The sequence below is a fragment of the Gamsiella multidivaricata genome (assembly GCF_025024155.1).
Source record: "Gamsiella multidivaricata strain RSA 2152 chromosome Unknown BC939scaffold_80, whole genome shotgun sequence".
Lineage (NCBI taxonomy): Eukaryota > Fungi > Mortierellomycota > Mortierellomycetes > Mortierellales > Mortierellaceae > Gamsiella > Gamsiella multidivaricata.
Genome location: NW_026251788.1, coordinates 43 through 23,650, shown reverse-complemented (window position 1 = coordinate 23,650; position 23,608 = coordinate 43). Strand labels below are relative to the sequence as shown.

Sequence of the window (23,608 nt, the reverse complement as noted above, 5' to 3'; positions counted from 1 at the left end):
CGACAGCAGGCCAGGGTACGACTCAGTCGCGACCTCAGCAATCCGAGCTGCAAGCGGCGCCGCCAGGTGATCTTTCCAGAACTGGAGCGTCTCCTAGGCGAGTATGTGGATGCCACTAAGCGAAGGGCCGTTATTACTGATCCTATGATTATCAACCGAGGTAAGGAGCTGAGGATCGAACTCAACATCCCTGAAGATCAGATGAAGTTCTCTGATGGATGGCTCAACAAGTTCAAGGTCAGGCATGGACTCAAGAGCGCTGTTGTCCACAAAGTCCCGAGACCCAGTAATATTCCCAACAAACGCGTTGCCAATATCAGCAATGGTACCTCCAGTAGCAGCCGCAGCGGTAGCAACGCGCTGGTCCCATCTCTCAAACCTGTGGAATTGACGACACCATCGCCTCTTATTCCTACGTCTATGCCTTCTTCGACCACGACTGTGCATCACGAGGATCACCATCTGAATTTGGGCATGGATCTTGGTTCTAGCATGGATGTGGACAATCCTGAGCCAGACCAGGGGCTGAACATGGAGGATGTTCTTGGTCCACAACATTCTTCACAGGCGGAAATGAACACTCGCGCTGCCATCAATACCATCGTCAGCTCTGCAGCGGCAGGAGACTCTTCGATCAGTCGAATGGAGTTGCTGCCAAATTTATACGGAAGTACTCTCGCCACAGCCACAGCAGTGCCAGCGGGAGATCAACAACAGCAGCAGCAACAGCCCTCGTCGGAATCTTTAGCAGCCAAGAGCAAACGCGTCCGCAACCGCACCCGAAAGGCTACCGCTTCGCAGCCTGCGTCACAACTGGATGCCGTCCTTCCAATAACATCTACCCCAACCGTAATGGACACAGATGCTCTTACCGGCCTCGGCTTAACTGCAACAGCGCCTCATCTGCTTCCTGGAGCGGGCTCCGTGACCGAGGCTCCCAGCACAAAACCGACGGTTGGTGTGACAGCCGCCAGGGCGTCGCTCTCATTACGTTTTGCAGACCCGGTTGCCGCGGGCTTTCAACCAGAACCGCCAGTGGACTTTTTGGAGGCTTCGCAGTGCGTCAATACGCTGCGAATCTTTATGCAGCAACAAGAGTTCAATACGGAGCAGTTGGATCACCTCCGGGATATCTATCTGACTCTGGACAGCAAACGGAAGCAACAACAACAGTAACAGCAGCAGCAACAACAACAATAGCAGCAACAGCAACAGCAGCAGACGACTCAGCAGAGAGGCACAGCAGCTCTAAACCCAATGGTTATCAGCTCGCTTCATTCTATACATATGCAAAGCAAATTTAATTAATAAAGAAAAAAAGTGCTATCATATCTACGAGATTCAATGTTGATTGATTGCGCCGCAAACAATTGCCGTGCGCTTTAGGAATAGCCAACCAGGAAGCGCGGAGCAGTGGGTGGTCGCGCCCACTCTCCACGTCACCGCTAAGGTACTCATTTTCGGGTACAGCACCGGTTATTTAGATGGCCATCTCTTTTTTTTATTTTCTTCACCCATCTCACTCCTCCCGCTTGCATAGCCTTCACCTTGTATTGCCACCATTGCCTCCTCTTTTGCTTGAGAGACACACTTCCAGTCTTTTTGTCTTCTTTATGCACTCTTCTTTCTTTCCTTCAGTCCTTCAATCCTTCAATCGAGTTCTCATTCTCATCTAACCACTCCTAATTGAACACGACGATTGATAGCAATGGATTGCAACTGGTGTGCTGTCTGCTCAAAGCACTTTCACAGTGACCATGTAAGCGCTCATTATCAAGTGGCGAACATGATTGAAGGAAGCATTAACGAACAGATGTGAGAGGGGACTCCAAAGAGCTAAAAGTGTCCATTGTTATTCCTTCTGGCAGCAAGCAAGCCTGTACTGCTCGGACGAGTGCCGCAAGGCCGATGCCCTAGCCTGCTGTGCTTTCCACGACTGCGACCACCCCGACGGGTCTACCCACCATGACCATCTCACGTTCTGCCACCACCATCGCCCTGCGATCCGAGTCCCCTCTCTGCCGCTGTTAAACCTCAACCCCAACCCTTCGGCGGAGCAGCGAGCCCATGGTCAGCAGCAGACAAATGAATGGACCCGGTTTTTGCAGCACCAGTACAATTCCCAGTACCATTCCTACTCGGCTCACACATCCACACATTCTCATCATCCATCATCATCGATGGGCTATGGCCATGTCTCGAGCCTGCCTCGTCCGAGCCATGGATACCATCCCGAGAGTCAGGGCCTTGTGAGTAGGTTCACAGACCCCCATCCGCCGTCGGAATCCTTTCTGCTCTCGAGTCGTCTCCCCAATGTGCTGTGCCAACAGCAGCATTCAGTATCGCACCCGATACTCATGCATCGGCATAAACCACTCTACCACCAAAGGAGACATTCCTCGCTGAGCACATCCGACACTTCGAATACGAATTTGTCAACCTCATCTCTTTCGGGATGCTTTGGGAATCTAACCCTGTCTAGTCATCGCAAAGAATTCACCGAGATGGCGCCATGCGAGGCATACGATTGCGAACAATCCTGCGTGGCTCGAAAGAACAAAGCCCTCCCGCCGCCAACGCTCTCGCCGATATTGCCGCCGACAATTTCAAACCCTGCGTCCCTCAGCCCGACGACGATTGCGCCATCGTCCGGTGACAAGGGTGCGATTTCGCCATTATCTTTGACACCTTCGGGTTTGGCCTCGTCAGATAAGAGTGATGAGGATGGTCATCAAGACGGAGGGTCTCTTTCGCATGCTTGGCCAAAAATGGACAAGTTCTTCTTTCCCGACCACTGCTGCCGCACCTCCGCATGCCGTACCTCCGCCTCCACATCCGCGCGAGCAGGGCCGACCAACGGCAACAAGAGCAACAACAAGAAGGGCAATACTAAATCTAAGAACAACAACGCCAACAAAAAGCCTTTCGTCTCTGAGCTACCTCCGCCGCCGTCCTCAGCGACTACACGGCGTGATTCCAACGGGTGCATTGCCCTCTCGGCCTCGATCTGGGGCACAGGCTGGCGACAGGTTGATCCGTTGCCAGAATCGTTTGTAAAGACGGTGCAGAAGAGTAATTTGATGTGGGCGGGATGTGAGAGGGAGCATCATCCGCATACGAGGCACCATCAAAGACACGGACGGGATTCGGGCCATAGGCATGGATGCCACAATGGTGGTGGTCGAGCGAATAACAGTAGTAACGGTGGCCATCAAAAGAGCGCCTCGGACACATCATCATGGGCAACGGTGTGCTCGAGCCGCCTTCCCCGTAGTCTACAGTTCATCGACTGATGGAGTGGGAAACGGGGAACAGGGAACGGACCATGGCTCGACCGTGGTCAATGTTTGATAGCCTTTCTCTTTTTTTCTTCTTTACTCCTGCAAGTCTCGCAAATCAATTGAATAAAATAAGGATGCAAACTAGCTAGCTTCTCGGGGCCGAATCCCAACGGCAGCGCCCGTGTCGTCCTCTCTAACGTAGCTAGGAGGTACATGCATTCTGCAACCTAACGCTTATTGTGGTAAGGGTGCTCTCGGGGTGATAATTATCGGCTTCCATGGTGCAGTAGCACCCATGAACATAAAAATGAAAAAAGAGTGGGAGTGAGCCTCTAATCTATAACTTGCTGCTGCTAAGATCTTCATCTCATCTTCGCCTCATCTCTTGTCATTCATCATTCCTGTTACGTCTCTCCTTGCCTTCGTTATCGCTGCTTCATCCCTCACCACTCGTTGCTTATTTGAGTGCTCAGCGAGTAAGCAAAAGAGAAAAAGAACGATGCTACGGTGGTCTGAAGAGAGCGTGCCTGAGCCAAGGGACCATACTCTCGATCCTATCTCTGCGCCACTGGTAACAACTTACAGTCTCAAAGCCCTTATCGATTCGCCCCAGTTCCGGCAAACCATCATCCTTCCTTCTGGGTAAGTACGTCTTCGGTGCCAACAGGAAAATGGGTTTCGTATCATTTCATTCAGCAATAACTCGGCTCCATACATTCTCTTCGACGGATGTAGGAGGACGGTGTCATACACGGCCTGTGGGTCAAAGACAGGAACACCCGTCGTGTACTTTTATGGTCTGGGAGGCAGCAGTCGTCAACTCGCTAGTATTCACGCGCAAGCAGTGCGTCTGGACATCAAACTGCTCTGTGTCGACCGTCCTGGTACCGGCTTCACAGATCCCTTTAAACCTCCATCGAATCGCCGGCAGAAACATAAAGAAAAGCCCAGCAAAGATCAAAGACAGTCCATCGAAGTTCTGGCAACGGCGTCAGCAGCAGCAACAACGGCCAACGACCGAACAGACGATTGTCGTCGCAGTAGCGATGATCACTCGAACATCTCCAGCCCTGCCGTGGATATTGATTCGGGCAATGACACCGAGCAATTGGAGCAACGGAAATCGCACACAAAGTCCATACGTCGCTCCTTCACTAGGGACAGGAAATCTAGAGCCCCGAACAAAGCAGCAGCCCAGCAGCAACAACAGCCATCAGCAAACCGCAAACTGAACGAACGTCTACATCACACTTGTCTCGAAACCCTGGCCGTGATCGACCATCTTCTCCCGGGCGCACGCTTCGGTCTCATGGGTCACTCCTGCGGGATCTACTATATCATGCATATGGTTAATCTCTTCCCCGACCGGATTCGACCAGGCCCGATCTCACTCCTCACCCCCTGGGTGCCCTTTAACGAATGCCCCAATACTACAAGCAGTACCTTCAAGTTTTTGAAACATGTCCCCCGCGGTCTCGTGTGGGCTGTGACCAGTTCGATGAACCATTTAGGATCCATGATCATGTCATCGAGTAACGCGCTTTCGGGGACGTTATCGAGCAGGAATTCCAATGGGAGCAGTGATGATGAACAGGAGAGTACGACTACGACGGGAGGAAGGCGGCGGGATAAGCGGAGGAATCGCGATGGTAATAATAATGCAAGCGATGATGAGGATGGCAACGATGAGCTCAAGAGACCGGCGGATCCTTTTATTCTCCAGTTCTCGGATGCGTTTGATAAAGTCGTCCTCCCAGCTCTCGTGCACGATATGGTAAGGAGTGGGCTTATGGCTAACAGCAGCAAGTGAATGCATTTATGGCCCAAGAAGGGGCATATGAACTGATATCAACGTTGTTTTTCTCTCCATAGAATCGACAACATTCTAATGGATACAACTCCGAGATCCAGATGTCCATTTCGGACGTAGGGTTCGATCTCGCCAGCATTCCTCTTCCAGAAGGAGTAACCATTAACGCATACTGCGGGTATCTGGATAACGTAGTGCCGATCGAGGCATCATACGAGATGGGTCAGAAGTGTGGTTGGGAGATGCACGAGTTCAGGTATTCGGGGCATGGTGGACCGAGGATGAGCATGTATGCGCTCGAGGACTATGCATTGGCGATTCAAACCATCGCAGCCAGCAAGGTCGCTGAAGAACAGTTGTCTGAGATGCAGGCCGATTAGTCTCGTTCGTCGTTCGTCGTTCGTCGTTCTTAAAAAAAAACGAATCTATTTTGCATGTACAACACCGAGTACTTTTTAACGATGGTTGCGATAATTTGTTCCGCATCCTTTATCGTATGCAATGCGCTCTAGTTTCTATATCTCTATATCAACCAAGGTATAGCAATTTTGCTATTTCTTCTTTGAAGAAGCCGCCTCAACTCTTGCTAGGTTATCCTTCCCACCCCACAACCGCTTAAACAAATCCTTCTCTAACTCCGTAACTCTCTCCACATTCTCATCATCGACCCCAAAGCTCACAATCCTCTTAAATGCCCTTGCAGCCTCTACGCACCTCCTCGCGCCCTCCTCCTGTCCATCAACCGGGCGACGCTCCCACACATACTGCTGCATATATTCGGTCGCACTCTCGACAGCCTTTCCCGATGGAGCAATTAGCTGTGCAAACCCCTCCCTCACAGCCTCCTCACCTCCCATAATCGGCTCTGCGGACGCTAAAAGTCGCAATGCCCTGCTTCGGGGGACGAGGTTGAGCAAACGACTGGCGCCACCCCAGCCAGTGACGACACCCATCTGGGTCTGGACAAACTGGACGCGAGCCTTTTCGGCGATGCAACGGTGGTCGCAAAAGGTGGTCATCTCGGCGCCGCCGCCAACGGCGGCTTTCTCGATCGCGGCGATGGTAATGAGTGGGAGGCGAAGGAATCGGGTCAGGGTTGAGACCATTAGGGCGGACATCTCAGACCCAGCCTCAGGGGTTAGTAGGGTCGTTTTTGCAGCCGAGAGATCTACAAAAGACCGGTTCAACCAGGTATGGAGGTAAAGAAATTAGCAAGCGCTCAATGGTTTCGCGAGTTGAACTCAGGGAAGGAGGACCAGGTGACATGGTGCGAGCGCGCAAAACGTACCAAGTCCGGCGCAATAGGACTTGTGCTGTGCACCTGTGATAATGACGCCGACCAGCCCCTGTAGAATCTGGACGTGGGCCTTCTCAAGTCTCTCAATTGCCTGGCCTGCACTCTTGAGCACCAATCCCGAGCCCGGGTGCAGCTGCGGTGCCTGACCTCCCTGCTCATCCTTTCCTGTATTCGCCATGGCCGACACCGTTGCACCCGAAGCCGAAGAGTCAGTCGTAGCCTGCTCCAAGAAGTCAACGCAGTCTGCAAGTTCGGCCATCATCTTCCCGGTGAGCGCATTATGTTTGGCGGGATTCGACAATGTCAACAGGGCGAGTCCAGGGGAATGATTCAAGTCGAATTCGATGTGACCCCCTCCAAAGGCACGGAGTTTTGAGCGGAGAGCACCCAATTTTGTGGGGTGGTGGATTTGGCAGGCATAGGATCTGCGTTGGTGAAGCTGCTGACGGGGTATGCGGGTGATGGTAGTGGTGGGGAGGGAAGGTGTACGGCGAAGGATGTGATGCGACAGGGAGAAAGGAAGCATCGCGATGGGTGATTTGTTGATGTGTGAAAAAGGAAAAGGGATCAGGCCAGGTCCGGGGGGTTTTTTTCATTGCTCCTTGTGCGACAGTAGAGACCCCTGGGAAGATTTTCGATTCATTTGGCTCCGTGCGATCTTCGTGCCTGAACGTATTTTTATTTTTTTTTATAAGCCAGCTAAACTATGTACAACACACGGCTGCATTGCCTAGAACTTGACAAAGGCATGGCTCTCTTCCACCTGCTCAGTCGCGTCCTATCTGTCTTTTTTCGCATCCAGCTCCTCGTCGTCCATATCATTCTCAAGGTCAAAAAAACCCTTCTCCAAACCCTCCTTGTCCTCTCCGTCCTCCACATCAAACAGTGTCAGATCCTCCCACCATGCGATCGTATCATCGACTACGTTCTCGACTCCAACATTCGCCAGATCCCACATCGTCTCCCAGGCCGCACACTCAGCCGCCGTCATCCTCTCACAGCCCTTACTACGCGGAGGCATCAGCACCCGATCGACCACATGGACCACACCATTGCCCGCGATCCAGTTCTCAAATCCATGGAGCACTCGCGCCTTCTTGTTCACAAAGATCTCGTCCCGGCGCGGAGTCGGTGTAGGAGTCGGCAGCTTAGGCTTTTTACAGCCACCTCCATCGTGTGAACCGCTGTGGTGGTGGTGGCGATGATGATGGTGACGATGGCGATGGCGCTTGCTGCCGCGGTGAGGATGATGGTGCGAATGGTTGGGATTACGGTAACGGTGATGATGACCCAGCTGCTTGTCATCATCTGGATTCTTAGGGTCCTCATCTCCTTGGACGAGTCCCTTGATGGTTTCGATCAGATCTGCGAGGTTCTTGGGATACAACTCGAGTTCAGACTCGCTGTTTGAGTGGGCTGGAACGGACTTCCTAGGCTTGGCGAGGACATGCAGCTCAAACCAGGGTGAGTTCAGGAGTGATTGGAGGATGATTTCGTGGTAATCGTCGTCGGGGGTTCCGTCCTTGCGGGTCTTGTTGAAGATCTCAGGGGTGTAGACAGCCCTGTTCGCAACCTGGTACATGGAGAAGATCTTGAGGTGTTCGCGGCCGTCGTTTGAGAACAGCCATTTCAACAGTTTCTTCGGCAGTGCTGCGCATGAACCATGACCGTGAAGATCACATAGATATTAGTGTCGACAGTAATCGCAACAACATATAAAGCATCAGATAGCAACCCTGATCTAATTGTTACCTTTCCAAGCCTTGTCATGGGCTGCAAAGAGCGTCATATCCTTTCCATCCCTCACCTTTTCATCCACCCCCGTCTCACTCCACGCCTTATTCAAATATGAAAAATGCGCAGAATGTCTCTCGATCTCATCCAAAATCGTCTCTCCGGGCGGCCAAATAATTTGACTCACCCCATGAACAACCCCACCACTCTGGGCCCTCAAATCCGGGATCACAACCTTAGCACGATTCACATACAGGCTTTCTCCAGCCTCAGTATTAACCTCATCCGTGCCCGTGATACAGATCTCGGGTTCAACTCTCCAGAACGAGTTCCGAACGGTACTCGTGGAGGGGATACAGGGAGGCTCGAGCGAGATACGCAGGAGTTGGGGGGAGTAGTTGAGGCCGGGGGATTCGTACAGAGATTTGATGATGGCTCTGGAGCGGAGAGTCGAAGTATTGAAGACGTGGTCGCTGATGTGGTACATGAGCACATCACGCGTTGGGTAGTCTCCATCTGAGACCGAGTCGAAGGCCTCGTTCGTTGGTGCAAACAGCGTCGACTGAATCGGATTCGAATAGCGAAATAAACATCATTAGCTGTATGTCATCAGTCTTCAACATGCTAAGCAAAATGAACAAGGTTTATCTCGCTTGCCTGAGTAACAGGGTCACCCAGCATCTTGGTCATGTCTATCAGAGTTGTATGTGTAGTCTGGATCAGATTATTTGCTACAACTTCATGTATTCTTTTGATGCCACAGCAACCGCGATAGTAAAAGTTTGTTGCATTACCTTTGTCCTTTTGAATGAGCTCAAGGATTTTTGTAAACTCCGGTCGCTGGCCCAGGACATCAAGAATAGTCGTCGCCCCCGTTTCGAAGGGTTGATGTTGCACAACGGCGCCATTTCGGAAATAGCTCTGTGAGACTGGAGAAGCGTTTGTGCTGCTGGCAAAGAGAGCCAAGGCCAGTCCCAGCGAGAGAGATGCCAAACGCCAGTTCAATGAACGCTGGGTCTTGCTGCCGAGTTGCATGAGGAGCCAGATGTTGAGTTGAGACGATGGATGGGATGCAGAGAGAAGTTATTGCCGCTGTTATTGTTGGTCGATATGATGCGTTTAATTTGCCAGCATGCGTGACGTTGAAGTTATGTGTGTGTGTGCATAGAGAAGAAAGGGTGCGGAAGGGGAAAAAAAGAAGATTCGCAGGGTGCTGTTCATTTATGATCTGTCGTGTGGGGCAAGTTGGCCCATGCGCCGAAAAAATTTCCTGGGGTCGTCTCAGAAATGCAACTGACACCACGACGGGCAGGTTGCGATTACCCCACTCTGAGACCGTGCCACTAAAAGAAAAAACACCAAGGCCCAGCCAACAGCCGCAACCGCATGAATAGCCTATCCTCGGGGGAACAGCCTCCCTCCACAGTCATCGTTAGCTCATTCCCTGGAGCAACGCTTGGCGATCCCTGACTCCTGTTAGTCCCTCAATCGCGGAATAATTTGGGGTGCTTCGACAAGAGCCCTGAGAAGAATCGTGGCCAAAAACAACAGTGCAACTCTCCATGATATCACCAATGAACTGCCTTTTAAACCAAGTACCCAGTACGGTTCGAAGACAGCTCCACAAGGAGGGCATTCTCAGCTTTGTGGCAGCAAAGAAAACCTTCTCCACCGATGATTATAAGACGGCACGCCTGGCCTTCGCGTGGGAGCATCCTGATTGGACACCAGATCAATGGTGACGAATTATATGGACTGACGAAGAGGGACTTAAGTTGGGGAATTCTCGGCAGATCAGGGTCCGAAGAACAAAGGACGAGAAGTATAACCTAAAAAATATAACATGTACTTTCAGAAGCGGGAGGGGTATCCCCACTGCTTGGTGGACAACGCACGTCCAATCTGGTTTTTCTGGAGATGAAGACATCAAAAGTGCCGGATTTATTAGGAGGATCTATAAAGGAGAATTGGAGATCCTGTGTCAATTACCCGACGGGATATTGATGGCGAGCAATTAGCGCAGTATGAACGGCGTGGAGAAGATGAAATGGCCAGCATGCTCACCAAACTTGAACCCAATCGAGAACCTTTGATCCACCCTCACGGATCGCCTTAACACGGCCGGTCACAAACCAACGAGTATCGATGAACTCAAGAGGATCCTCGAGGGTGTATGGAACAGCATTGGTGCCGAGATACCAGATCGTTTGGTTGGTTCAATGCGAGCAAGGCTGAAGGTCATCCAGTCTAATGGTGGACACTCATTTTTAAGTCGTCTCATATTGGTAGAAGGAAATGAAAGGTACTGTAGCGGGGGACATGGCAGTGGTAACAAGAGGGAGCTTGACTTGATTGACGACTGGAACGAAGGTCTATTGTGGTAGAGATCATCGGAGTGATCGGGTCGCTCGGCAATTGTTTTCAATGTGCTTAATGGCCTGTCTTTTTTTTTTTTTTTTTTTTGTAGATTGGGACGAGCGTAACGATCGAATGTTTTTTTTTTCCTTGGACGTAAGGAAATCGAGGGTTTGTACGATTCCGGTTGGAGTGACTTGTAGTGGTTTCCATCGACCATCATACTGGATTGATGGTCCTTAGTATAGTTGGCAGTAGGGATGAGGATCTACCCTCAGAGACGAGTGTTGACGAGGTAGGAATAATAGAACGGGTTGTTGGTAAGACGTGCACAATGTGGAAAGACATTGTGATACTGATCGAATAGTCCTTGGGCCTTGGAGTCTTCTGCTTGAGGCTCAGGACTTTGTTCTTTTTGTCATTTACCCTGGCAATGCACAGGTAAGCTTGGTTCTTGTCCAGGAACGCTTGAACAGCGACTTGGCACGATTGTGATATGCAAGGTCTTCTTGGGCCGGTCTGTGCAACATTGAACTGAGTGATGGACTGATAGACGTCGTCAGGTTTGGGCATCCTGACACTATTGGAGTACTGGTTGCACGGTGTTGGCAGAGCGTTGTTGAACGCAACTGTTAATGTTCTTTTCTCTTTCTCTATTTTTTTTTTTTTTTTTTTTGTAAAGGGCGGAAGGAGTGCCGGTGGTTTAGTGGCTCGGAGGATCAGTAGTTCAGAGGGTCAGTAATTCGATGGCTCCATGGTTCGATGGGTCAGTGGTGCCAAGTTGAGGCTCGAGGGGTGGCTCGAGGTTTGCTTTGCTACCATGCAAACCTTTTGAGCATCTGGGTGCTCTAGAGTCGTAGGGGACCGAGGTCATAGAGACCTAAGTATCAAGAAAATCTGGGTTAAGAGAATCTAGGGTAAAAGAATGGTTTATTCGGTGATGGTTGCTATCTAATCCTACGTTTGAGGAGCTATTATATACGAAGGATATGGTGAAGCAAAGCAGCTGGAGTGCTCCAGATAACTGGGCGAAGCATTCTTATGATTATGACATCATTCTCGAATAAACCCTTGTACCTGTTGCACCTCGTCTTGAAAAAAAAGGTACTTTTTTCGCGGTTGGCCTCGAACTCTGTTAGAGCCTCTTTGCATTGACCAACGATGCCTTTGGTTCCTAGGTTGCCTCTTCTAGTAGGTATCCTTTCCAATGAATGAGCCATTTTGGTGTCGTGCCAAACATCATGAAATCAAGGATACGTTCCACTCCGTATTCTTCCACACCATCAACGAACTCCAGCGGTACTCGAGGTGGTGTACGATCGCCAAAATCCGGTGGGAGATCCAGCTTGAATGCGTTGTCGTCGATCTGGATGATGATCTTGAAAGGGCTGGCCTGCGAATTTTGTTCGCCTGCAACAGGGAGTGATGCAGATACGGAACGTGCCCTGCTTTCGTGCAGTTAGGGAGCGATGCATGGTTCTTTTATAGTTGAATGGAGTAGGGAAACTCCCAACCTGAATGCTCAAATAATTTGTCTAACGCACAACTACGCACACTATATTTTTTATGTCTATCCGTATCGTTCTACCCAGGGTAGTAGTGCCTATCCTTGTCTCTTCGTCCTTTCATTTATGTCATTGTCAAGGTGCCTCAATAAACCCATTCCATCATTTTGTTCGGCCATTGTTCGTTCCCACACGGTTGAATTGAACTGCGCAAACACAGCGCCTTATCCGCATGTCATTCTCGGCCTGAAGTACAGCGCGTTTTCTTAATGCGAAAGATGGTTTTATTATGGTCTTAGTAATGTACATGCTGGATTGTTTCGGCGCCTTTGCGAGCATTCCAGTGGGCGGCAATGTTACTTTCAGAGAGTCGAAATGCCATCCAGCGCACTTATCATATCATTCTGCAACGATTCATGCTTCTTCTGTGCCTCATTCAGCTTGATCTCCGCCTCAGACATCGCACCAGAGCCACCGGTCTAATACGAATAACACCGCAATATAGTCAGCAACACATATCACTCAAGTTAAATGATACAGCAAACTGCGTTGCAGAGACAAGGACCAAACATACCTCAAGACGAGCATCCCGCTTTGTCTTTTTCCGCTGCAGTGTACTGTTAAGGTCTCCTAGGAGAGAGTCTAGCTCGGATGTGAGGTTCGTGTTCAAGTGCTTATTCCTGGCCTGGGTTGGTTTGTTAAGGTGTGCCTTTTTGTTGTTGTTGGTTGCCGTTGGTCCTGATCCTCCCTTGGCATTCTTGTTGTACGGGCTGGCAGTTTTTGCTTTTGCCTTTGCGTTTCTGGAGATGGACGCTGAGGGCGCGTTCTTCTTTGATGGCGGCATGGCTGCGGTGGTCGGTTGTTGTTGTTGATGGTGGTTGTTGTTGTTGATGGTGGTTGTTGTTGGGCGAGTTTGCCTCGGAAAAATGAAAAAAGAAAAAAGAAAAGGAAACAAACAACATACTTCTGGCAGTCACAGAGCACCATTTTGGTGGCAATGGGTTCGGTGCATGCATGTGCGTTATGAAAGATACAACTGGCACAGAAGAGTTTAGCACTGAAAGTGAGATTCCCCACAGAGATATCGTTGTCGAGTGAGAAGCATGCCCATTGCTTATGCAACCATGGGTGTGAGGGATGATATTCGCTGCGGTTTTGCGACCCTTGCAGCCAAGGGGGCGGTTGAACCAGGCATCATGTCGCCCAACTGTGTTAGGCTGTCTGCAAGATGAATCCAATAGAGTTGCAGAAATAATTTACAAATTTAGTTTTTGGCTGAGCCCTTTCTTCACACACATCACATCCCCCTCTCCACTCCTCCTCCTCCTCCTCTGACATCATCATCCGCTCCTTTCTCTCTCATCGCCCACAGCCGCTGCCATCCCCATCTATACCACCCCACTCACTGTCGTTATCCTGTCCATAACGAAATATTCATTCCCGTACATATCGCCGCATCGCACCGCACGCTACACAACTGTTCAATTGCAAAGCAACAGCCCACTTTCCTCCTTCGCACGTAACAACTTTCAGTGCCTAGTGCTTGTTGAATGTCCTCCCCCTCCTCAAATGGGGCTCCGCCTCCCCATTCATCACCCCCCTTTCCTTCTTCCACTTCCGACCCATCATCACGCCGTCCCAACACTCCACCCAGAACCAATCAAGATACAACTCAGGCCCAAACCGGACACGAAACCAACTCATCCTCACCTTCAAACCAAGACAACGCCAACGAAGCCGACGACCAACCATGTCAAGCCTGTGGGGCCTTCCCAGCTCGATTTCAGTGTTCGGCTTGTCAATCCGTCCGGTACTGCTCTCAAGAATGTCAGGCGGAAGACTGGAGGATACATTATCGAGAGTGCCAAGAGGTCCTTGGAGTCAGAAAACAAGAGGGGCAAGAGCGGGGTACGGCAGATGACGCTGCTGTTGGTCATGGAAGTAGTGCCAGGGCTGGACCCGCCGCTGCTACTATTGGCGCAGCCACAGGCGAAAGAGGGAACATGGATATCGAGCAAGGCGGTCGCACACGGTCGACTCAACCACGATCCGCCAACAACGCAGGTAAACCCCAACTAAACCGTCAGGTACATCTGTCTTGCAGCTGACAGAAAGCACTATGAATTAATCAAAGACCTAATAACTCGATCTCGTTTCAAAAATATCTAGACGATTCATTAGGAGGCGAGGCAGAGAATGTCAGGGCGGTTGCGAATCAACCTCGCAGACGACCACGGGAACCCCGGACACGACCACGCCTGACCCCTGAGCAACGCGCCGCCTACGAAGAAGCAGAACGGATAGCGGACATGAAGTTCTACATGCTTCAGATTTATAAAATCATCAAACCCGTCGTCATCTGTATCTGTCTCAGTATTCTCTGGGTTAAAATTTCCATGGCCGGAAGCGACTACCGGTAAATGACCAGGATCCGTCGACAAAAAGACACAGAGACAAAGGGTGTATACGATCATTGTTGATATCGAGGAACTAATCAGGATTTTTCTGTTGTCGATTGTTCATTTTACGATATGTATTTTAGGCCGACGCAGTCGTCGTACACGGTGTACATGGAATCGTCAACGTCGACAGTATCGCAAAATATTCTGGGATCGCTTGCAAACGCAGGAATTATTATTGCCCAGATTGTTATTGTCACCATCATCATCGTCGTTCTCTTCAAGCGTGGCCATATCAAGGTAAATGAAGATGCGCTGCCAGACTCTTTCGTATGAATGAGTTCCCATTTTATTTTCCAAGACCCCAAAATTTTTAACATGTTTACATTTCTAAAATGTTTTCTGATTGTAGGTCCTGATTGGATTCTTCATGATAGTGGTGGCGATGCTGCTGGGGTTCATGGGCTACATCCTCATCCTAAACCTGATTCAAGTCCTCCGGATCCCACTCGACTACCTCACCATGTCCTTCGCCCTCTGGAATTTTGCCGTCACGGGCCTAATTTCCGTCTTCTGGAAGGGTCCCATGTGGTTGCAACAGGTCTATTTGACGGTTATGTCCTCTCTCATGGCCTTCTCGCTCACAGGACTCGCGGAATGGACGACATGGATGTTATTAGCTCTTCTCGTCGTTTGGGATCTAATCGCAGTGCTTTGTCCGTTTGGTCCGCTCAAGATCTTGGTTGAGAGTTCGAGAACTCAGAACCAGGATGTGCCGGCGTTGCTTTATACAGTGAACGCGGTTTGGTTCATGGCTTCACCACCGGATTCAAGGATGAAGAAGGAGCAGGAAACCGAAGGCGAAGACGAGGACAATGCTGAAACTCTGGTAGTAGATGGCAGCAGTAGCCGAGATGCTAATAATAGCAGGCATTCGAGGGCGACGGGGAGGGACGGCGGAGCGAGCATTAGTAGTAGTCGGAACAGTGGGCTGGATGCTTCTTCGACGATGGCGCTGGTCTCGCAGCCACCGACGACGACGAACAGATCTGCAGATGAAAGGGATCATATCGAGTTAAGGGAACGGACACGACCGGTTAGTCCCCGAGTGGCAGGCGGCCCCGCTGCGAATGGGGCAGCAGCACGGTCTGCGTCGACGAGACAGGCGCAGATATCTAGTCAAGGAAGGCCTTCACGCGAGCAGATGGAATCAGGACACCACCATGAAGACGACGATGACGATGACGATGATGGTATGAGTCTCTTTTTCGAATGGCATTTCATATATGAGCACTGCTCCATCTTCGGCCGGCTGGCGATCTGTTCATTATGACTGATATGTTGTTACGGCGTTTTACTTTGATTCTTTCTAGGTGGGGGATTGAAGTTGGGACTGGGTGACTTTGTCTTCTATAGCGTGCTCATTGCTCGCGCAGGTAAGGAGAGCGCCCGAGATCGAGCTTTGGATGTCGTTATGCTATCTCACTTTATCTCTGTACCAATATACTTACTGACTTTGTATGTCAATTACTTTGTGAACGCACCATAGCCATGTTCGACTGGGTGACGACCATGTGTTGCATGGTCGCAGTTCTCACGGTAAGTACCCCTTTCATTTCATCACTCAGGGCACATTTCCTCTAACCGCACTATTTCTAACCCTTCCTGTGTACTATATCTTATGATGTATATCTTTCAGGGCATGAACGCGACGATCTTTTTGCTGGCGATCTACCAAAAGGCTCTACCGGCACTCCCAATCTCGATCTGCTTCGGCATGCTCTTCTACTTTGCCACACGCTTCGCATTGGTCCCCTTCCTGGCAGTCCTCGGACCCAGCCAGGTGTTTATTTAAAAATCGCACACAAACAAAAAAAAAGAAAAAGAAAGAAACGCGCGCTGGAAAGCGTGTTCGTCGAGCACTTAAAAAAGTGCAGATATAAAAAAACGTAGACCCCGCTTTTTCGAAAAAGAGAAAGCGTTGCGAATAAATCGTACAGCTTATACCCTTCAGTATTAACTTGCGGATCAATTTGTTATGCCTTGAACAATCCTTTTTATTATCGACGCGTTTTTTTTTTTTTGTCTTCAATCGCGAGAACGCACCCACTCGGGCGGGTTGCCGACAGACATCGTGACAGGATCGACAAGTCCATGATAACTCTCGTACACCGTATAATCAAACGTCGTAAACTCCCTATCAATCAGCTCCATCTGGTACTCGAACTTGCCCTTCTCGGACATACCCGCCATCTCTGCCGCCGCCGCTGCAATATTCAAAGCCGGTGCTGGGGTCGGTGCTGTTGGCCGTCGCAGCATCTGTTGCGAAGTCTGGTGCCGAAGAACCGGTTGCGGCTGCGGTTGTTGTGTCGGGATATGTTTCTGTCGCGAGATCGAATGGTCTAGGGGCGTGGGGATGATCACCGGAGAAGTTATTGCCATTTGAGGGTGTGCTGCCTGGAACGGATGTTGATTCTGATGGACAATAACATGTTCTTGCGATGGCTGTCGTCGGATCGTTGCTGACAATGGGACGATATCTCTGGTTGACTGCCCAGACTCTTCTCCTTGGTAGTTTGCTTGATCAGCATTCTCTTCGTCGTATCGCTTCTTGGCTGGAACTCTCGAAGGAGGTACGGTGGGTTTCGAGAGATACACCGCAGTGACACCCGGAACGGATGCCCCGCCTGTGGCATCAGCACTGGCCGAGTATGTATATCCGTTCACTGTACTTCCATTCGCTTCCTGTGTCAGCACAGATGTCGGCAAAGGTGGTCTCGAAGGATTTGTCGGACGATGATAATATGAAGATGGATGGTGTTCCGGCGGAGGACTTGAATCCAGCGGCCGAGATAATGAAGGGCCTTGCCTATCCTGTGCCGTGTGCAGTGGTGACTGATCCCGCAGCGGCCACCGATAATCTTCTTTAGGCGGCGATGATGGGAACCGTAACGATGGAACCGGGGGTATCGGGAACTCGCTATGTGCGCCTGTTGAATCGATTGGCGACAGGGGTATGGATTGAAACTGTGTCTGTCGAGCGAGTTGCGAAAGCGTATGGTGATTCTGAGGCTGGGGCTGGGGTATCGGTGGTGGCTGTGTCTGCACCATGGGCTGCCCGTCGCCGCCGCTGTCGTTATTATCGCCCCCAAATAACTGCAGCCTTGATTTCCTCTTGCTCACGGCCGTTGCCGAATCCTGTTGTGCCGGTGCTGCAGAACGTGTCGAAGACGAAGATATTCGAATCTTTCGCATGCTCTCCTCCAATTTCTTGTTCATCTCTTCCATGGCCGCCTCTGCGGCGAGCGCTGCCATCACAGCTGCCTCGTGTTCGGCTTTAAGTCGCGCATTCTCCTCCTTAATGGCCTGATCCCTCTCCTTCTGCAGTCTCTCGGCTCGTTTCCGTGTCGACCTGTATGTAAGTGGATCCTCATCCAAGAGTAGTTCTTCTAGATCGTAGGTTGCGTCAAAGTTGGCTGCCTCGGACGGTGGTTGAAATTTGGGTATGAGTTGCTTAGTCTCCAGTAGATACCACCACTGCTCCGGGCTTATCTGGGTCTCATGTGCCGCCGTTTTAAAAAACGGTTGGTATCGAATTCCGTCCATTCCTCCCTTGGATCCCAAACGTTCCGTGGGATCCCTCGTCAAGAACTAAAATAAATTACATTTTGAAAGCTGATGGTTAATTCATGAGCAAAGTAATATATCGACATCGACTACTGCGCTTATTGTTGACTTACACCTTGAATGGTCATGACACACTCTCGTGAGATGCCATCTTTAGCTGGATACTCGATCGTCTGGTTCGGAATCGCCCTCTTCAGCTCCCCAACGCTCTCCGTCAGGAACGGCCGCTGGTTATAAATGCACTCGTAAAAAATCACCCCGAGTGCCCACCAATCTACGCTTGTTCCATATCCTGTCCCCTTAAATACCTCTGGCGCCATATAGGCCATCGTTCCCGATTGTGATGTTAAGACTGGTTTCTCGGGCGTAAGTTTGCAGCTAATGTTGAAGTCCGTGATATGGGCATGTCCCTTCTCGTCTAGAAGAATGTTATCGGGCTTGATGTCTCGATGTACGATCCCAAGAGTGTGGAGATGATTCACAGCCGAACTGATCTCTGCAATCCAAAACCGGACGACATCCTCGCCAAACGACCTCCTATTCATATGAAACCTAAGGTCCCCTCCCATCCTAATTCATCGACAATTTGAAGCAGAGATGTTTAGTCGAGTTTACAATTTGGGCAGCGCATTCTCACAATGAATATTTTTCCTGATAAACAGGTTGACCTGGCTTACATAAGGTCCATGCACATGTACATGTACTCGTCGTCCTGAAAAGCAAACCGCATGTTGACGACAAAGGCATGATCGACAGACTCAAGGATTTGCCGCTCCCTAATGATATTCCGTACGGCGTCCATTTTAATGACCTGCTCTTTCGAGATATACTTGAGGGCGTACATTTTGCCTGTTTCCCGTCGTTTGACCATGCGGACCTAATTTTGTGGCGACCATTCCCGCACCAGAAGAGAGACATGCAATTAGCTGGAGATGTATGATAGCTAGGAAGAGGTAGTCGCGCCTCGGTTATTGATTTTTTCGGTTGATTGATGGTCTATTCCGGACTGATTGCCGTACAGTCCGCCTGTGTCGCTTCCAAGGGGTGGTAATGTTTGGTAAATCTGTCCGAAATGGCGTATACCCATGTCCACTTATCTCATGCAAGCTGCTCCTGTCACTAAATGGTCCTTCAGGGCCGTTGAAAGAACAAAACCCCCCCCCCCCTCCCCACTTTCACCAGGAGCACAGCCATGGCTAAAGTATACTTCCACATGTCCCGCCATGTTTCCGTTTGAAGATAATCTGCTTGATCCTGGAAAAGACGCTCCTGAAGCTCCAAATACCTGTTCCTGAACTGCATTGCCACTGCATTCTTCCTATCTACCTTACCTTGCCAAAGGATCCTTTGCCGACTACTCTCAGCATATGAAACTGCAGCAAGTTGACTGAGTAAAGACAATAACACAATAGAGCATGCCGGTCAGTTCAGAGACCTCTTCCACCGGAGCGCTCGGCATCTTAAGAGACGAGGTGAGGTGATGAAAAGTCTTGCCTTCATTGTTAAAGAAGTCATCCTGATCCCTGCTCGTTCCGTTTCCCATGAATGGCGGATTCCTTTCTTCTTTATTTTATTTATTTTTGCTGTGCTGTTTCTCGACCCTGAAAAGTGCGCTACCGAGAACTGGTGAGTTGTTGTCCTTGTTCCGTGCGCCAAGAAGAAAGGAAAGAGGGAACTAAAAAAAAAAAAAAAAAAAAAAAGGTATGATATGAAGTAGGGGCAAGAAAAGAATGAGTTTACCATTGTTCGAGCGCTGGCTCTCTCGTAACAAAATAAGAAAAAAAATAAAAAAGAGCGGCTACGGAACAAAGGGGATCCGTCGATGAACTATATAGCAATGCTTATTCCTTTCACGCCAACAATTGAACAATCAGGAACGCAGGATCGAAGCAATAATGACATTCATCAATAGACCTCTTTCTGAATGTGCGGTAATGCAGCCCTTTCGTTTGCTGTTGCAGCAAGTTCAGGCCACTATGCGCTATTCCTTGAACGACATCTCTTACAGAAGAGCGGGCTCTCATGCCAAGCTTGTCATTAATCAGATGCCACATGGTAGAAGCCTGGGTTGCGCCCGAGTCGATTGCATTATCGTGAAATTTCCCTTGCAGCTACCCATCCCTGGCGCGAGCCCAGGGACGCGGAGAGAAAACTCCTTACTAGTACAGTTTTTATTATAATTACGACACCGCCCTAGCGCTTTTTATTGTCCTTCCTCGCCACCCTCAATCGCATTATCCGCATGCCGAAGGAAGATCTAAATGCGTCAATCGAACACCAATAAATAATAAAAATGATGGCCAGTTCATTAGTCATGGTGCTCATTGCTCATTTTCAGGGTCCAAAGAGTGAAAAAAAGGGGCCAAGTACTATAGTGCTATAAGGTCGTACCTGGAAATCTGTTATCTGAGGCAGGTACGCACAAGCACTAAGATCCAGAATGTAGATGTCATCGAACACCGTCTGTCCATCATATCCTCCAAACATGAACAGCCGAGAGTCATACAGCAGCGAGGCATGGTATCCTCGACCTGCTGGAGGGACCCCATACACCTTACGCGGTTCCCACGACCATGTCACCAGGTTCAGCATCACCACGTCGCACGAGTACCGATTGCCGTCGTGTCCACCAATCACAAAGAGGTACGACCCTACCTGTGTCGATGTATGCGACAGCCTCGATAGTGGCCGCTTGATGTCGATCTTGGTCCACTCTTTCGTGTCTACAAAAAAAAAAAAAAAAAAGCTGCCGATGTTAATTTTCTGCCAAGCTGTGAAACTTATGACCGAACTCCCAAGCGATAATACAAAAGGCCAACTTACCCAAGTCCAGCACATGAACGTCCGAGAAACACTCGTGGCCATCGCTTCCTCCATAGACAATGAACTGAGACTTTATGAGATTGCTGGTGTGATATCCACGAGCGATGGGAATCTGACCCGTTGTCTTGACCTCGCTCCATCGCATCTCGCTCAGATCCAATTGGTAGGTATCATTCAAAGCCTGCACTCCATCACCGCCTCCAAAGACATAGATATGGTTGTTGTAGACGCATGTCGTATGAGCGCGACGTCGACACGGGCGATTTCCTGTTGTTTGCGGATTCGTCCACGTCAATGTATCTTAATGGCAAACGAAAAATGAGTTAATAAACTGATAATCCCTTCCCTCATCTTTGAATGCTTGAACATGATGAGAAACGTACCGGTATCGAGCATATAGAGCTCATTGAAATACTGCGGTCCATCACCGCCTCCAAAAACATAGAGCCGCCTGTTTTCGACCAATGTAGACGAATGTGCACGACAAGGCGGAGGAATCGATCCATACGTCTTAGGCTGCGACCAGTGCATGGTGTCTAGTTTTCAATATGGGTTGCTATTAGCATAAACCAGTCGGAGGCTTGACCCTGCGCATAGAAGACTTATCAAAGGCCCTGCTGCTTACCGGCATCGAAGATGTACAGGGTGTTAAAGCAGCTCTTCGCATCGCATCCTCCAAACACATAGATGGACTCTCCAACCAAGTTGACAGTTTGCGCACGAAGGTCCTTAGGTGGTGTCTGGCCGTGCACCTTTGCACGAGTCCAATGCATGGCAGGAGTAGGTGCTGGAGGAACCGTTGCACTGGGTCTGGGGGCGTCTCTACCCGATTCTCCTTTGTTCCTGTGTTTCCTGGATGAATGATGGTGTCCATGGCCACTGTGGCTGTGGCCATTACTAGCAGAACTATGATTCTGCTGCTGTCGATGATGGGATGTCATCGCCGATGCTGGTCCTGTTGATTGGTTAGAGCGCTGGGCTGAGGAAGTAGGTGTCGTTGCCACGACAGAGGTGGGGGTGGCAGACGTCTCTGATTCAGGGACGACCGCCGTTGATTGTATGGTGTTCACGATCGCGGCTGATACCGCGGTGGGAGGTTTGGATGCATGAGCCATTGAAGAGCCCTCCTGCGCGGCCGCCTCTGCGCTCGCACTTGGAATGATGGACCCAGGATGGATAGTTAAAGAGACGACTCCTTCCGCCGATCCCACAGACGAGAAGGAGGTATTCGCATGTGCGGGTATAGACTGGTTGGCATTCTTTGACTCCTTGTCGCGATTCCGTTGTGAAGACATGGGTGGTCGAGTAATAACTCCCGATGTGATGGGCGAAGTGTTGCTGCTGGGCATTCTCTCCTGCTGCTGCAGCATTGGACTTCCTATAGGACTGGAGATGCCTCGGGGGGTACTGCCACCACTCTGTTTGACCGAAAAGAGGCTGTTGTTGCTGCTTATCCCTCCTCCTGAGGGGTTGCTCACCATGCTTTGATTGACTGCATTCGTGAGGATGCTATTGCTAATGATGCTCGTGGTCCCGTCGTTGGTGCTGCCACTGTGTCCCTGGCTGCTGCTATTAATACTGTTGTAGCTATGCGTGCTACTGATACTGTTGATGCTCGTGTCCGCTCCGGGTGCCACTGTCGCGGAAGCGTTTGCCGATGTGTAGCGTTGGGATGGCTCGCTAGATGTCTGACCAAATGCACGGCTAGATGCCGGACTTCTGTTTCGCGGCGGAGGGGAATGCACTCTGGACCTACAGAGAAGCAAAGTAAAGAGCCGAAATGCAGACATGTTAGGTACGGTTATTATCTTTTGTTTTTGACTCTCTTGCAAGCATCCATGTGGGGAGGGATTGCTGATATATCATTGAGGATAAGGGTCTGCGTCCGAGATAGTGGAAGTCAGGGGAATATATTTAACTCATTAAGCAATTGGAATGCCACGCGAACCCAAAAAACCACGGAACACTGGGGATTGATTGTGAGATATGTCGGGGTGGATACCTTTGTTGCTGCAGTTGCAGCTGGAGTTGGAGCTGCTGATGCTGCTGTCCATACTGAGCCTGGAAGGGTGTAATAGGCGTGGTAGGGCTTCCCGGAGGTGTATCGTCTATGGCATTGCCTCCTGCAACTGGCGCCATCAGGAACGGAATGGTAAGAAGAGTTTTGGAGGGACGTAGGTCCAAGCTATATGTGTAAAAAAAACTGTTTGCAGCAGCAGTAAGAAAAAATAAATAGTTTGGGGGTATATCTTTTGTGTGTGTATGTGGTATGTGTATTGAAAGGATTGGTTGGTTGAGGATGAGGATGATGAGGATGAATGGAGATGAGGATGATGGAGAGAGGGAGGATGCAAGGGAGCAAAAAAAAAAAGGGTGTGCTCTTCTTTGGGTTGGCTGAGAAGGTACAGTTGAGCAGCCAAAAGACGTTACACAGCCAGGGGGAGGGAGGGTCCAGACTTTGGGGGGGAGTGGGAGATGGAGATCGTCGTTCACCCCGCCCCCTCATATATTCATGCGCGTCCACAGCGGCATCCATAGCTTTAGACGCTGCCATTTACGCATCAAACCATCCATCTAGTCGACTTGTTTATGCGGAAACAAACAAATGTCCTTTTCCTCGTCTCTTCGAGCGGATAGACATTACGCAAGTCTATTGATACCCAGGGCCAGTGCTGCATCAGCGCGAGAGTATGGACGCCTTAGCGGACCTCTTGAAGATATCCTTCATTTAATGACCGTGCATCCTTTCGCATGCAACAACCTCAAAGATACAGAAA

The 23,608-nt window shown here is 50.0% G+C and overlaps 9 protein-coding genes across 9 annotated transcripts; 3 read left to right on the top strand and 6 right to left on the bottom strand.

Annotated features, from left to right (window-relative positions):
* The first annotated feature begins 1,522 nt into the window (after window positions 1-1,522).
* Window positions 1,523-3,419, top strand: BC939DRAFT_463921 (uncharacterized protein). Its single transcript, XM_051557300.1, has 2 exons — window positions 1,523-1,759; window positions 1,869-3,419. The coding sequence occupies exons 1-2, from the start codon at window positions 1,709-1,711 to the stop codon at window positions 3,291-3,293; spliced, it is 1,476 nt and encodes a 491-aa protein (XP_051408100.1). The 5' UTR covers window positions 1,523-1,708; the 3' UTR covers window positions 3,294-3,419.
* A 1-nt stretch (window position 3,420) lies between these two features.
* BC939DRAFT_463920 (uncharacterized protein) lies at window positions 3,421-5,561 on the top strand. The gene is made up of 3 exons (XM_051557299.1): window positions 3,421-3,923; window positions 4,017-5,055; window positions 5,154-5,561. Exons 1-3 carry the CDS (start codon window positions 3,781-3,783, stop codon window positions 5,469-5,471), a joined length of 1,500 nt encoding a protein of 499 aa, XP_051408099.1. The 5' UTR covers window positions 3,421-3,780; the 3' UTR covers window positions 5,472-5,561.
* An 81-nt stretch (window positions 5,562-5,642) lies between these two features.
* Window positions 5,643-6,914, bottom strand: BC939DRAFT_506819 (ClpP/crotonase-like domain-containing protein; the record flags this gene model as incomplete). The annotated part of the gene is made up of 2 exons (XM_051560832.1): window positions 5,643-6,259; window positions 6,380-6,914. The coding sequence occupies 2 exons, from the start codon at window positions 6,912-6,914 to the stop codon at window positions 5,643-5,645; spliced, it is 1,152 nt and encodes a 383-aa protein (XP_051408098.1).
* Window positions 6,915-7,040: 126 nt separating this feature from the next.
* Window positions 7,041-9,392, bottom strand: BC939DRAFT_306155 (uncharacterized protein). The gene is made up of 4 exons (XM_051551425.1): window positions 8,917-9,392; window positions 8,780-8,814; window positions 8,141-8,684; window positions 7,041-8,038 (listed from the first exon to the last, which is right to left on the bottom strand). The coding sequence occupies exons 1-4, from the start codon at window positions 9,155-9,157 to the stop codon at window positions 7,167-7,169; spliced, it is 1,692 nt and encodes a 563-aa protein (XP_051408097.1). The 5' UTR covers window positions 9,158-9,392; the 3' UTR covers window positions 7,041-7,166.
* A 608-nt stretch (window positions 9,393-10,000) lies between these two features.
* On the bottom strand, window positions 10,001-10,799 carry BC939DRAFT_306151 (uncharacterized protein). Its single transcript, XM_051551424.1, has 2 exons — window positions 10,187-10,799; window positions 10,001-10,076 (listed from the first exon to the last, which is right to left on the bottom strand). The coding sequence occupies exon 1, from the start codon at window positions 10,698-10,700 to the stop codon at window positions 10,248-10,250; it is 453 nt and encodes a 150-aa protein (XP_051408096.1). The 5' UTR covers window positions 10,701-10,799; the 3' UTR covers window positions 10,001-10,076; window positions 10,187-10,247.
* Window positions 10,800-12,344: 1,545 nt separating this feature from the next.
* BC939DRAFT_480626 (uncharacterized protein) lies at window positions 12,345-12,826 on the bottom strand (the record flags this gene model as incomplete). Its single annotated transcript, XM_051558954.1, has 2 exons — window positions 12,345-12,461; window positions 12,557-12,826. The coding sequence occupies 2 exons, from the start codon at window positions 12,824-12,826 to the stop codon at window positions 12,345-12,347; spliced, it is 387 nt and encodes a 128-aa protein (XP_051408095.1).
* Window positions 12,827-13,272: 446 nt separating this feature from the next.
* BC939DRAFT_463911 (Presenilin-domain-containing protein) lies at window positions 13,273-16,338 on the top strand. The gene is made up of 7 exons (XM_051557298.1): window positions 13,273-14,046; window positions 14,152-14,398; window positions 14,525-14,681; window positions 14,794-15,634; window positions 15,755-15,817; window positions 15,931-15,980; window positions 16,081-16,338. The coding sequence occupies exons 1-7, from the start codon at window positions 13,533-13,535 to the stop codon at window positions 16,234-16,236; spliced, it is 2,028 nt and encodes a 675-aa protein (XP_051408094.1). The 5' UTR covers window positions 13,273-13,532; the 3' UTR covers window positions 16,237-16,338.
* Window positions 16,339-16,446: 108 nt separating this feature from the next.
* Window positions 16,447-19,707, bottom strand: BC939DRAFT_463908 (kinase-like domain-containing protein). Its single transcript, XM_051557297.1, has 5 exons — window positions 19,503-19,707; window positions 19,340-19,395; window positions 18,686-18,885; window positions 18,122-18,578; window positions 16,447-18,032 (listed from the first exon to the last, which is right to left on the bottom strand). Exons 1-5 carry the CDS (start codon window positions 19,549-19,551, stop codon window positions 16,470-16,472), a joined length of 2,325 nt encoding a protein of 774 aa, XP_051408093.1. The 5' UTR covers window positions 19,552-19,707; the 3' UTR covers window positions 16,447-16,469.
* Window positions 19,708-20,342: 635 nt separating this feature from the next.
* On the bottom strand, window positions 20,343-21,772 carry BC939DRAFT_401876 (uncharacterized protein; the record flags this gene model as incomplete). The annotated part of the gene is made up of 4 exons (XM_051552638.1): window positions 20,343-20,731; window positions 20,832-21,131; window positions 21,164-21,367; window positions 21,457-21,772. 4 exons carry the CDS (start codon window positions 21,770-21,772, stop codon window positions 20,343-20,345), a joined length of 1,209 nt encoding a protein of 402 aa, XP_051408092.1.
* Window positions 21,773-23,608: the final 1,836 nt, after the last annotated feature.

Excerpts from the sequence above, each read along its gene's own strand:
- BC939DRAFT_463921 (XM_051557300.1), top strand. The coding sequence starts at position 1,709 with ATGGATTGCAACTGGTGTGCTGTCTGCTCAAAGCACTTTCACAGTGAC. Across the intron at positions 1,760-1,868 it reads AGCACTTTCACAGTGACCAT|CAAGCAAGCCTGTACTGCTC; the intron begins GTAAGCGCTCAT and ends TCCTTCTGGCAG.
- BC939DRAFT_463920 (XM_051557299.1), top strand. The coding sequence starts at position 3,781 with ATGCTACGGTGGTCTGAAGAGAGCGTGCCTGAGCCAAGGGACCATACT. Across the intron at positions 3,924-4,016 it reads ACCATCATCCTTCCTTCTGG|GAGGACGGTGTCATACACGG; the intron begins GTAAGTACGTCT and ends CGACGGATGTAG. Across the intron at positions 5,056-5,153 it reads CAGCTCTCGTGCACGATATG|AATCGACAACATTCTAATGG; the intron begins GTAAGGAGTGGG and ends TTCTCTCCATAG.
- BC939DRAFT_306155 (XM_051551425.1), bottom strand. The coding sequence starts at position 9,157 with ATGCAACTCGGCAGCAAGACCCAGCGTTCATTGAACTGGCGTTTGGCA. Across the intron at positions 8,685-8,779 it reads TGGGTGACCCTGTTACTCAG|TCGACGCTGTTTGCACCAAC; the intron begins GCAAGCGAGATA and ends AATCCGATTCAG. Across the intron at positions 8,039-8,140 it reads CCATGACAAGGCTTGGAAAG|CACTGCCGAAGAAACTGTTG; the intron begins GTAACAATTAGA and ends GTTCATGCGCAG.
- BC939DRAFT_306151 (XM_051551424.1), bottom strand. The coding sequence starts at position 10,700 with ATGATGGTCGATGGAAACCACTACAAGTCACTCCAACCGGAATCGTAC.
- BC939DRAFT_463911 (XM_051557298.1), top strand. The coding sequence starts at position 13,533 with ATGTCCTCCCCCTCCTCAAATGGGGCTCCGCCTCCCCATTCATCACCC. Across the intron at positions 15,635-15,754 it reads CGATGACGATGACGATGATG|GTGGGGGATTGAAGTTGGGA; the intron begins GTATGAGTCTCT and ends GATTCTTTCTAG. Across the intron at positions 15,981-16,080 it reads GCATGGTCGCAGTTCTCACG|GGCATGAACGCGACGATCTT; the intron begins GTAAGTACCCCT and ends TATATCTTTCAG.
- BC939DRAFT_463908 (XM_051557297.1), bottom strand. The coding sequence starts at position 19,551 with ATGGGAAACGGAACGAGCAGGGATCAGGATGACTTCTTTAACAATGAA. Across the intron at positions 19,396-19,502 it reads TGACTTCTTTAACAATGAAG|TCAACTTGCTGCAGTTTCAT; the intron begins GCAAGACTTTTC and ends GTCTTTACTCAG. Across the intron at positions 18,886-19,339 it reads GCAAAGGATCCTTTGGCAAG|GTCCGCATGGTCAAACGACG; the intron begins GTAAGGTAGATA and ends CCACAAAATTAG.